Here is a 13,144-nt window from a genome sequence, read left to right as displayed (position 1 = left end):
CATTACACAGCATATGATGAATTATGTAGCCAGTGCTGCGTACTTCAGTCAATGAAACACCACAGAATTGGTTTCAAAGGCCCTGTACCTACTTATTTCTTAAAACCCTTTAATTGTCCAGGAGTTTGTCTCTAGCTCTATGTACAGTTATGCTTTCCCATTCCTTTTCTACCCTACTTCTCTAACCATTTTCTTCTTAATCAAATTTTAGAGGTTCCATGCGTATGGGGAAGGATTTTATTCTTTTTACAAAGAAAAACGATGCCATGACATGCCTCTTTTTGTCCCGCACATTCCATGAGGAAGAAGGCATCGATGAGGTTAGATTTTGTAAAGATAATCAATTTGTTTTAACTAAGTACCTTTGTGGTTATATTTCCGTTTTCTTTGACTTTGATTCTGTGATATACCATGGGTTTGGCAGTGAAATAAAGCTGTTTTGTTGATATATCATAGAAATAGATGCTTAGAACTAGAGGCAGTATAGAATGTCCAGCATGTTTTAATGTAGATATACATTGTCATGCACCCTAGAACACGGGAAGAGTTTTCTCCGTAAATTGATATTTGCTTTACTGTAGGTGATTGTCCCTCTTCCCGCGTGGAATACAAAAACACGTGAGCCTATCACTGAGAACATGGAGAAATTTTCCATTGAGACGGAGCTTATATACAAATATTCCCCCTTCCGGTCAGAGGAAGAGGTCATGGAGCAATTCAACAAAATCTCTGACAAGAATGGTAAGTGTTCCCCAACCTCTGGTCCATCCGGTTTTCCCTAACTTAGTGTCTTATTCACTCTCCTTCCACACAGCCTATCTCTATAGCCTTGGTTGAAATGTTCTGTTCCTTTTGTTGTTCCACAATTCCATCAGGTTGTGGAGGGTCATTGTGGTGGGAAAATAAGTCAGTGGGTCTTCAGGCCGAAACAAAAGTACATTGTACATTAGAGTGTTTTTCATTCCTAACTGGGTGTAAATCTCATTACAGATACCATTACAACTTTATTATTTTTTAAGCAAACTATATGTTATAAATAAAAAGTACAGCTCTGCAGTTCCTGAGGTATTTATTAAGACTGAAAACAATTCAGATTAAATTGCCAGTAATTTGAAACCAGTGACTGAAAATAAAGTATTTTAAAGAAGTATTATACCTAAATAAACAAGGCAGCCAGTCACTGAATCCTTTTAGAAGATGCTTTTGGAAATCTCAACATATATATCTTTACACAAAAAAACTATTTCTTTCACTAATAAAGACTTTAGGATCTTCCTCTTATTCAAGCTCCTACAAAAAGGTTCATTCTGTGCCTTAACCCATCTCTCTTGTTCAGTACATTTTCTTAAAATTCTGTCCTGCCTATACTGCCATTTCTTTCCTGAATATGAGCTACTGCTTTTATATTTAGCTCCATATGACATTCTAAAATGCCTTCCAGATCTAGTTTGGGTTTTACTTAACATATTACAACAGGACAATCAACAAATTAAATATACAAAGCAATTTTAAAATATCCAGTTATTCTAGTTAATGTTGTTTTTGCAGCATTTACAGACTGTCCATTGTCCACCAGTTAGTGGTTTAGTTAGCAAAGGCAATTGTGTCTTAGGTTGTTTTTGATTGTGGACAATTATGAGACTTTTTTATGAGAAATGCCTCTCTGATGTTCATTATATCTCCACAACGCCTAGCACATGATTGCTGTCTTTGGATTGTTTATTTCTAGTATCAGTTCAAGCACAATGAGAGGATCAATATCTTTGAGAAAACAGCAAAAGAAATCAAACCATGTCTTTCCCTTCTGGAGTTGTGTTTTTCAAACTGACATTAGAACGGGTCATGTAAGAAAGTGGCTCTGTATATACTCCACCAAAGTAAGGTACCGTGTGCACAGAGTCCACAGTTCCCACCGGTTTGACAGAGGTTAAAGTTAGATATAACCTTACTCTAAAGTGGTAGCTTGGTCGAGCAGTAAGGCAGTATCAGAGGACAGTCAGCAAATGGTCTCACGCACTCAAGAACTGAACTCTAGGCCAATAGTTTTGTATATAAAAATACAGTTTTATTTTAGAACCACAAGTAGGTATTAAAATTCCTTTTTCAGGATGAGATGCTACAGTTGAATACTTTCAAATAACAATAGACTTTTGAATGCAATAGAACAGTTGCTGCAATATGCAACACAAGTTAAACACAATTATAACATTGAGCTCAATGGACATTTTTAAGTGAATGCAATATTAATTACTTTGCGTAGGTTTTTCTTACTCGGTGCTGGATCCTGTATTCAGCCCTGGTGCATCTCCTGTTTTTGTTACACAGGCGATTTTTAAGGAATATTTGTATGTTTCAAAAATCAACACTTAGAAGAATTTCTGGCAAAAACCAGGCAATGTTATCCTATGGAGGAAAATCAGGTTATCGTAAAATCACAGTTGTAATTACTTTTTAGGGTCAGTGCTGGGCACAATGATCCAGCACTGGGATCTCTCCTGGTAACAGGTGAGTAATTTCGTTTTCGTTGATCGGATGATTTTTAGTGAATATTTCAAAGTTTCAAAACTTGACACTTAGAAGAATTTCCAAGTGAAAACCAGCCAATGTTACCCTATGGAGAAAATGTAAGTTATCGGCTTTCAGGTAAGTACTTGACTGGCAGAGTTAAGGTCCTGGGGTAAGACTCAGGGGTCTCCCAGGGCCAGGTAGGTACAGTTGTTACACCCTCAGCGGCACAGGGGCAGCCGGTTGCAGAGAGAGTAGGCCCAATGTTAGCCTTTTGCGGGCAGGGGGCCTTTGGTTGGTGGCTGCTAGCAGGCAGGCCACGCGGCTGTGGGAGCAAAGCTCCTGGTACCTTACACAGGGCAAGTGGGGAAGTAGGATAGAACAGATGCTGCACTTCCAGTGGCACTCGGGCGGCTGATTGCAGGGTGCTTTTGGCCGTCAGGCAGCCAATGTATATCAATGGGAAAGCTGCAAGATGAACAAAGGCTGCAGGCTCGGGGACAGAGATTCTCCAGGGGCGACCACCACTTCGAGAGGTACGTTGGGAAGCTGTAGGTTAGGTAGACACCCAGGAGTTGGACACAGGGTGTTGGGTGCCGGGTGCAGGGGTGTCTTTTAGTGACGGGTAATCTTACCCTCTGCTGGTCGCGGTTGGAGGGGTCCCTGGTTGTGAGGCTACAGGCGTTGTCAGGAGCGTCGAGGAGGGTCCTTGGGTGCTGGATACGTGTTCACAGTCGCTGGGGGAACGTCCTTGTGGTTTTTGTTCACTCAGGCACAGGCCGGGCTCGGCGGGTGCAGAGTGTGCTGGATTCGCGGTTCCTGGCTGGCACCAGGGGTTGTTGCTGTTTGAGCAGAACCACTGCTCGTGGGAGTCCCAGTCTTTGGATGAGCCAGGCAGTCAGGGCCTCCGGGGTTTTTAAGGTTGCTGACCACAGGAGATGCCGGGGTTTAGCAGGAGCAGGTTCGAGGGTTGACAGGTCGGTAAGGCTGGGTCCAAGTCAGTTGGTGTTGTCCTCTTGTTAGCAGCTGCGCTGCAGGTCTTCTGTCTTCTTGTTGTTCTTTGTAGTTTCGGAATCGGGATCTGAGGAAGGAAGGTTCAGGGTGGCCCTAAATACTAAATTTAGGGGCATTACAGGTAGGGGAAGGTCAGGGACCAATGGGTCCCTTCCCTGGGGTGAGTACAACCCCTATTCTGCCACTCTCCAGTGGCAGTGGGGCAGGAGCCTGTCTCTGAATGGGTAGGGCTCCCCATCCTAAAGATGGCAAGAGCCCAGAGTTGTGCTTCACCTCGCCTCCCCCACCTGAGGGGTGGGGTTGGCAGAGGCTGACACACCCCCTTTCCTCACTTTGGTTTTCCTGCCTGTCTTCCCGCCAGAGTGGGGGTCAGAACCGGGGGGGGGAACCAGTTGCTGAGTACAACAAGTGGCCTGGAGAAGCTCACAAAGGCGGCATGCCTTTGAAGCTTCCCCTGCCCATTCTGGGGGAGGAGGCCTTGCACCTCGCCCCAGGATGTGCATTGTAGCAGGCCCACAAGAGCAGATGGCTCTCTACCCAGGGGTCCTGCAGCATGTCTGCTGGGTGGTAGCCTAAGCAGCCTCTCAGTCAGAACGCGGGTTGTGGGTTAGTTTCAGGGGGCAATTCTAAGTTGCCCTTTGTCGTGCATTTTACGTTAAATCCCACACTGGCATCAGTGTGGATTTAATGTGCTGAGAAATTTGATACCATCCTTCTCAGTCTTCAACGAAGGCCATCATGGTGCTGTGGAGTTCGTGATGACAAACTCCCAGCACCATATACTCTTAATGGCATCACTGCACTTACAGTTCCCAGGAATGGACCTGGGTACTGTAGGGGTACAGGACTCATGCACCTGTACCCACACCACTGGCATACAGCACCCAGCTAGAGGGGTGACTGAGGTATGCCAGGGCAGTGTTTTGTGGGCATGGCAGACAGGGATGTGTGCCATGTTGACTCTTTGTTTTGTTCTGCACCAAGACACTCAGCCTGCAAAGGCAGTGTGTGTGTGTGTCAGGGTACAGGGCCTCTAAGGGTGGCACAAGAAGTGCTGCAGCCCTTAGGTGTCTTCTCTGGTCACAGTGCCCTGGGTACCTATGGTTCCATTTACCAGGGGCTGACCTGTGGCCAGAGAGGTCAATTGAGTTAGTTTTTGGGGAAAGAACACAGGCCCTGGGAACCTGATTGGCAGGGACCCAGGGCACACCAAGGAATCGTGCATCAGTTATCAGGCAAAAAGTAGGAGGTTACTGCAACAGAAACCCACTTTCCTACAGGTCATATATAGAGTATGTAATGTTTTTGAAATGTCAGCGTTCCATTTCCAACATTTCACAGTGATGGGGAAAACCACCATTTAATGGTTTTCTAAGGCTTCAATCATACTTTTCCTTAGATAGACCAGCATTAAATCTGAAATTGGTGTTTTCCACCAGACTACCGGTAGGCCATGGTGCACGGCTTATAAAAATATTTAAAACCTAAGACCTTCAAATTACAAAGACCAGAACTCTGGTCTCTCCAGGCTTTGTTATCAAGTGAGAGATGCCGCTCGTATGAAGTGGAAGACGTGACTAAACCTAAACAATGGGCAGCACATTATGATGATGGGAAATGTTAACCTGTGCTTGACAACCAATCTGAAACCTGGCCGAGATATTGTGGAAAATGTTATGTCTTTCGGCTCATGCCAAGTGGTGAATGACCTAAACTACACAGCTAGTCACACTTTAGATTTAGTGTTTTTGCACAAGATTGAAATAGCCAAACATATGATGCAATAGGGCTATTCCATCTGCCCCCTGGTTCACTGACACACTTAGACGTAAAAATACAGGAGTGCAGAAAACCGGAGCGATGTTGGAGAATTAATTATAAGGAACAGGAATTTGGAAAATACAAACTGCTACTAGCTGAATATAAAACATTGATATTGTCAGAAAAGGCTACCTATTTCTCTAAGGAAATTAAGAAGGCAGAAAACTCTTCCAAAGAGCTCTATTCGGTGGTAACTAAACTGTCTACACCCCCGATAGAAAAGGGAGCGGCCACTCTCAGGAATTTTGTAACATCCTGGCCCAGCACTTTCAAAATGAAGTGGAGCAAATTGTCACCACCTTTGGTAATGGGGCACATTCAAATAATGATAACGCCTAAAGTGTACTACACCCTAATGGCCCCATCCTTGCAGAATTCAAGGCAGTAACTGTTGATGAGATAATGACTCTTATTTCCAAAATAAGATCAGGCTCACCTTACGACCCACTCCCTCCTATGATGTCAAAAAAGCCCTGGAGGTACTTGGGACTAGATTAGCTTCCATTTTTAACTCCATGTTTACAGAAGATGTTTTTCCCTCTATGTGGAAGAGAGTCTCTATTTTACCCCTTTTGAAAAAAGCCAACCTCGATGCACTGGATCCAGGCAACTATGGGCCCATCTCTCGCCTTCCAGTCAAACTGGCTGAAAAGGTTGTGAACAACCAGCTTACTCTATATTTACAAGATCATAACCTGCTGGATGAGGCTTACTTTGGATTAAGTCAGTGCACAGTACCGAAACAGCGCTAATAAAGGCCACTGATGAAATAAGAACAGTAATGGACACAGAGGGCGCTGCAACCCTTGTGCTGCTTGACTGGTCGGAGGCCTTTGACACGGTAGACCACAAAACCTTGCTTAAAATTTTGAATTCTTTTGCCATCTCTGGAAAGGCATTGGCATTGATATCCCCCTTTCTAGAGGACAGTACACAATCGGTGGCTTTAGGGAACCTGACTTCTCCGTCCTTCATACTTCCTTGTGGAGTTCTACAGGGCTCTTCCTTAAGTCCCACACTTTTCAATGTTTATGTTTCGGAACTGGCAGCCCTTATTAGATCTGTTGGGGTGGCACTAACATCGTATGCAGATGATACCCAAATCGTGGTAACCATTAGCAAAAATACATCACCACGAGGAAATAGATTCAGAGACTGCATGACAGCAGTCAGCTCATGGATGAGTTTGCACTGCCTCAAGTTAAATTCCGGGAAAACCGAGGTGATTCTGTTCGGTAATTTTTCTCCTTCACGGTCCCAGATTTGGTGGCCAAAGGACCTGGGAACAGCACCTATCCCTGTCGCCAAAGTAAAAAACATGGGTATGATTATAGACCAGAGACTGGACTTTGAAGCACAAGTTAAGTCCGTTTGGTCATCCAGTTTCTTCATGCTCAAAGCCATTAAGAAAATCCTACCTCTGATTCCTACAGAAAGCAGGAAAACGGTAGTCACATCCCTAGTCCTTTCCAGACTAGATTACTGTAATGGGTCATATATTGGCATGCCGATGAAGCAACTTCAAAGGCTCCAGGTGATTCAAAACGCGGCCATAAGGCTTCTCCTGGGGATTCCCAAATTTCAGTTGGTGGGAATCCATCTCCAAAGTTTGCATTGGATGTCAATTAAAAATCGGATCAAGTTTAAAACACTGTGTATTACGTACAAGGCAATTCACGGGGCCGACCCTCAGTTCCTGAAACCTTCCCTGCACCGGTACTCCCCAACTAGATGGCTGAGATCACAAGGAGCAAAAGTGATACTTTCTCAGAGTTCTTAAATCATACTGGGGTGGTGGAAGATTTGTGGTGGGAGCCGCAAGGCTCTGGAACTCCCTCTCGTTTAACATCAGAAATCTTCCCTCTCTGGCTTCGTTCAGGAAAGCCATCAAGACTTGTCTGTTCTTTGATTAATGCTTCTGCTTGCTTCTCGGTGTGCTAGCGCCAAGACACCATTGCTAATCGTGCTTTGTAAAAGTTTTAACATAACATAACTGCAGACTTGTTTTGACCACTCATTAACATCCTCTCTAGAGATTACATGTCAGTCTTGACCTGCAAGTTGAACACAAATCCATTGAAAAAAAGATGCGTCAATAACCTAAATAGAGAAGACTTCAACACCACTACAAAATGGATTGAATGTGCAAATCCACCTCTGCAATCCTGAAATCAAGCAATAAGCATTATGACGTCACGTTAGTAATTCTGTTCAAAAGCTGACTGCATAAAAAAAAGCATAAACAAGGCTTGGGAGTAAACTAATCAATAAATGGTTAAACAAAGAATTAGCCCGATTTAAAAAGTTACCAACAGGAACATAGCAGAATGAAGACATTAACAACTGTAGAATAGTAAATTTGAGGCAACATAGGAAGAGGTACAATGAAGCCATAAAACAGTAGGAAAAGGGAATCCTACATTAAACCCATTGATTAGGCTTCTATAAATCTCTTTGGTGTTTTCCAGGCATTCAGAGGGCTTGGAAAATACCCTGTGTACTTTCTTGCAACACTGCAATAACCTCATGCCCTTCTTTAAAGCTACGATACATAAGGATCAACTCTGTCTCTTCTACTTTTCAAAGATTGACCCATTGACTCTAGAAACATTACTCACAACTTTCACTCCTTTGACAGGGAAGGGTGTACTGACTGGTCTTGTTGTTGAACCCTACACAGCAGCCTGCATGTAACAATTTACCTTGTCATAGATTTCACTTGTGTGAATAATGCCTAACTTGGACCATGTTTAGTATGAAAAACAATAAAGCAGGTAATCACTCTACTGTTAAAAGGAAGACCAAGTGCTTTTAGTAAAATACCAGCTGATCTTTCCTCAGCAAAACACTAGGAAAAAAGAGACCATTAAATCACAGAATTATGGAGAGCATACCCTTCTTCATGGCACTGTAAACACTATTGGTTACAGTTAGAGAGGAAATTATTGCTGAGGTGAAAGGAGATTACAAATGGAGTCTAAATCTTGATATCTCTCTGTGTGACACCTTTAACCACACAATGGTACTGTAGTTGCTCCAGGATTGGACACTGGTGTCCAAGATACTCCAGACTGCATCTTTTTCTTCCTTCGTGAAATTGATAGGAGTCGTAGTAGTGACCAGGCTTGACTACTGTAACATAGTAAAAGTTGCGACACCTTCAAGAGCGTAAACAAACAGAAAGATTAAAGTTCTTAGGTTTCCACATACTGTACCAATGCTATAAGAGGTTCTCTGTCATGGCGATAACATTTGAAAGACTCAGTTAAAGCGCGCATTATCACTCCCACAATAGACAAAAAGTACAAGGCTGCACCATCACACCCTATATACCTCAGAGGTCAATTAACACCAGACTCTTTTGTAGCAAATGCTAGGAAAATAGCAAATTCCCAAACCACTGGGGATGCTCCTCCACCAGATAAGGAGTCAAAATTATTTGGGGCCTCAGGCAAAAAGTGTTGCTGCGCAATCAGCAAACCAATGGAAAATCGCTAATAGGCAAGCTATATTAGCTTGCTGCGATAGAGCACACTGGGATGAGATGGAGGGGCTCCTTCAAAATCTCTCACAAGAGTATAAAAAGAAAGGACAGAAGTTAGTTGCTGGAGGAAAACAAATTACCAACAACTCCTTTACATGTATAACTACCAGCATTGTACTTCGTAGACACGCTTGGCTTCGATTGCTAGGTGTTAAACCAGAAGTCCAACAAGCTGTCCTTAATTGACCTTTTAATAAGCAACACTTCTTTGGTCCTCATGTTGACACAGCCCTCGAAAAAATCTAGAAGGGCACAGATGTTATAAAATTAAAGGGGGTGCTTAAAAACAACACCTTCCGTGGTTCCTTACGCCGCTTCTCATTTTGACAAGGCGCTAGGTCTGCTGCTACTGAAACATCAGCAACCTCCTACAAAAATCAAACTTAATCCTCTCCTTTTAGAGGTTTCTACAGTGGATCATATAGGGGGAACAATTTGAAAGGGCATGGTCGTGGAAGTTCCTCCCGCACACCCAATAACAACAATTACTTCAATCACGTTCTCCATAACATTTAACACCTATATAGAAATGTCTTAATTTTTTTCTACCGCAATGGAGGGGCATTACCATAGATTCATGGGTGTTGGACATTATCCAACATGGTTATTGCCTGGAGCTCCTCAACACCCCTCCAAACATCCCACCACACAAACACAACCTCTCGGTTCAGCACTGAGCTCTACTCAAACAAGAGATAGCAGCTCTTTTAATAAAAGGAACAATAGAGCAAGGAACTATATTCCCTATACTTCCTCAATCCCCCCAAAACGGCTCACTCTGACCCAACCTGGACCTCAGAGTATCAAATCATTACATTTTGTCAGAACACTTTCACATGGTCAGACTTCAGGAGGTTATACTATTACTTCAGCAGGGAGATTGCATGTCCACACCAGACCTCAAAGATGCGTACTTTCATATATCCATTCACTTAGCACATCGAAAATACTTACTTTTTCTATTCCAAGGAAAACATCAGTTCAAATGCTTCCGTTCAGAGTCACCACAGCTCAAATCGGTCTTCACCAAATGCCCATCACTAGTAGCAGCACAAACTTGAAGGGAAATTATTTGTCTTCGCTTACCTAGACATTCGGCTTCTAAAGACAAACAGCCCAAGTCTCTGCAGCCAACGTACTCCCAAAACTCTATATCAGATAGGGTTTACAGTCAACCTGCAAAAATTTCATTTGCAACCAGCTCAAATACAACCATACTTGGGGGGCCATTCTCAATACTCACCTAGCATTAGCATTTACAAATTCAGTCAGGATTCAAAACATTCAATATTTAGCACAACAATTTCCGACTGGAGTACAAACCCCAGTCAAATTAGTGCCAAGACTTCTAAGCATATGGCATTCTGCATAACGATAGTTCCACATTCCCGCCTACATATGAGACCACTACAAGAATGCCTCTCACATCAATGGACTTAGTCACAGGGTCTGTTACAACCATGGTTCACCATTGGAACTTTCACAGGTACCCCATAAGCTTCCTTTCCACCCAGATGTTTTCTCACGCAGAAACATGGAGAAATAAGACCTTATAATCCCAAGGAAATGAACCTTCCTGCTCCTGAAGTTATAGAATTTGGGTACTTAAATTAAATTTAATTAAATGTTGATAGACAGCCGCTCACATCACTCTCTGCATTGGTGGAACCTGCTAGCCCTATCCAAAGTGTGGCCATTTCTGGACCCAGTTCCCAAAGCCATTCTTGCTGATGCCTCTCTTGCAGGTTGGGAAGATCACATTCAACATCTGACCATCCAAAGGACATGGCATAAACAACGCCTCCATATCAGCTGCCTATCGCTTCAAGCTGTTCACTAACTTACCTACAGAACAAGGTTGTCCTAATCCGAATGAACAATATGACAACAATGTATTATTCACAAAACCGAGGGGGGCACACTCTTCAGCTATCACACCTAGTACGGGTAAAATCCTTTACAAGCAGTCATTACATCGCACTACATTTACAAAGCAGTCATTACATCGCAACATCCTTCACAACGCATGTCACTTCAACGCAGCCATTACATTGCATGTTAAGGCCTGTCTTGCTATATTTTTGGAAGAACCCCGCAGCGTAGTTAACAAGGGAAATATTAAAAGACTGCCTTAGTTGTGATAAGGGATGGGAAATACACTGTTGGGAAGAGGCTGATCAGTGTAAATCTTGAGCGGATATTTTTTAAATATGACCGACTCAGATGGCATAAGTAAGAAAAGTTTACAGAAGGCACTTCATGCCGTTTATATCAAAACTAGATATGAAACGGAGGTATGGAAATCTTCAGTCGCCAGAAATATGACAAACGAGAATACCTCCCATTTACCATGTAGATATCTCTTAAGACCGATTGACCGATGGGAGAGGGGTCTGCTCTTTCGACTAAGGGTTGACACTATGACATTTCTGCTTTGTTTCCCATTGGGGTTCAACTCCAATCTTGATCAACTTCCCTGTCCCTGTAATGCCCCGTGTAAACAAACAATGTTGCACTTTTTATTTTCTTGTAGCTTTTATTTAAAATACACAAAACAGTTTTTGATGCCATTTTTCAAGACTATACCCTCAATTGATTGTAGCCTATAGGTATATTGTTACTTTGGAAGACGAGGAGTTAACCTTCCGAGTAGGTTCCTTTTTAGGTCTCGCCTGTCGATGCGCATGCGCATCGAGCAAGGCGAGACTATAGCGAGTTATCCACACTTTATCTGCACTGCAAGGAATCGTGGCGATTCCTTGCAGTGCCCGTGACTTTTAAGGTCAATGCGCATGCGCATTAAGCTTATGCGCATGCGCATTGACCTTAAAAGTCACGGGCGCGTGCATGTCCCCTCTCCGCCCCCTCCCCCGTTCCGCCCCCTCCCCTGTTCCGCCCCTTCCCCTTCCCGCCGCTCGCCATATGTTCGCTCGTTCCCTCCCACTGGCAGCCTGCGGCCACTGCTGAGAAGCTTGTTTTAACTTACAGATCCGCCTCTCAGTCTTGCTCGCCTTCAACATTCATTCTCTCCCCGCTCCGCCCCCTGCCCGCCCCTCCCGCTGTGTCGCATTTCTCCTCCCCCTCCCCTCTCTTCCTTGCGTCTTCCGGGCCGTGTCGCACCTCGCCTGCACGTTTTCGGCAAATCTCTTTTCTTTAAAATAAGGTTGGTGCAAACCCTTCTGGTGCAGGACCGTGTAGACTCGTCACTTTAGGACTACATAAGCATTGTTTTCATACCTTCGCTAGGCTGCCGTAACCATCACTGTTCCAGGCACAACACTGCTCTGCGCCCTGCGGTGCTACAGAACTCAACTGCTACGACAGCCCCTCTTTCGTCTTCCTGCCGTGTCGCACCTCTCCCCTCTCCGCCCCCTCCCCTGCCCGCCCCCTCCCGCCGTGTCGCATTTCTCCTCCCCCTCCCCTCTCTTCCTTGCGTCTTCCGGGCCGTGTCGCACCTCGCCTGCACGTTTTCGGCAAATCTCTTTTCTTTAAAATAAGGTTGGTGCAAACCCTTCTGCTGAATCCCCTCTGCCTTTTGAGCGTTATGCCTAAACTCCTCATGTGGTGCAGGACCGTGTACACTCGTCACTTTAGGACTACATGAGCATTGTTTTCATACCTTCGCTAGGCTGCCGTAACCATCACTGTTCCAGGACCCTCTTACCTTCCGTCATCTGCGATCTGCAGGGCCCTTCTATGATGCCGGTTCCCTTGATTGAACTAGTGGCCCTCCTTTAGTTGCTCCCAATGTACAACTTCTCATTACATGGTACGCATGACCGTCTTGAGGATCGAGCAGAACACAAATCCTAAATGCATCAAATGATGCTCAGAGCATAGTCTGCATTAAACCCAAAATTGGAGGGAAGCACACATCCCAGACTGCCCACAGTGCAATGAAGCCATTCGATTCACACCAGTGCTAGTAGCATAGCATGTCTATCCTTCCAGTGTGCGAAACTTGCTTGGTGGGCGTTGCCAGTGCACTCCTCTGGCGCACAACACTGCTCTGCGCCCTGCGGTGCTACAGAACTCAACTGCTACGACAGCCCCTTTCCGTACAGAATTCCACCGATCAAAATGGTTACCCCTATGCTATGGTGCTCGGTCACCTGGCCAAGCTTGTCCCTGTGTCCCATCGTTGACCATGTCCATCCCCCTGCTGTAGAATAGAACCCTCAGCATTCCCGCGGCCAACACCTGTTGCGGCCTTGAACTCTCAACATTACCATGTTCCACCAGCTTCCTTGGTACAGAACT

The 13,144-nt window shown here is 44.4% G+C and overlaps 1 protein-coding gene across 3 annotated transcripts in view; it reads left to right on the top strand.

Moving 5' to 3' along the window:
* MORC2 (MORC family CW-type zinc finger 2) overlaps window positions 1-13,144 on the top strand; it is a 322,812-nt gene that overhangs the window by 80,011 nt on the left and 229,657 nt on the right. For all 3 annotated transcript variants that reach the window (XM_086943169.1, XM_086943168.1, XM_086943171.1), the window contains exons 7-8: window positions 212-320; window positions 582-741. In XM_086943169.1, the coding sequence (XP_086799295.1) occupies window positions 212-320; window positions 582-741 (269 nt within the window). The remainder of the gene's footprint in view (window positions 1-211; window positions 321-581; window positions 742-13,144) is intronic.

The sequence above is a fragment of the Lissotriton vulgaris genome, chromosome 11 (assembly GCF_964263255.1).
Source record: "Lissotriton vulgaris chromosome 11, aLisVul1.2, whole genome shotgun sequence".
Lineage (NCBI taxonomy): Eukaryota > Metazoa > Chordata > Amphibia > Caudata > Salamandridae > Lissotriton > Lissotriton vulgaris.
Note: the sequence above shows the minus strand (reverse complement) of the source record. Positions and strands in the feature narration are given on the sequence as shown.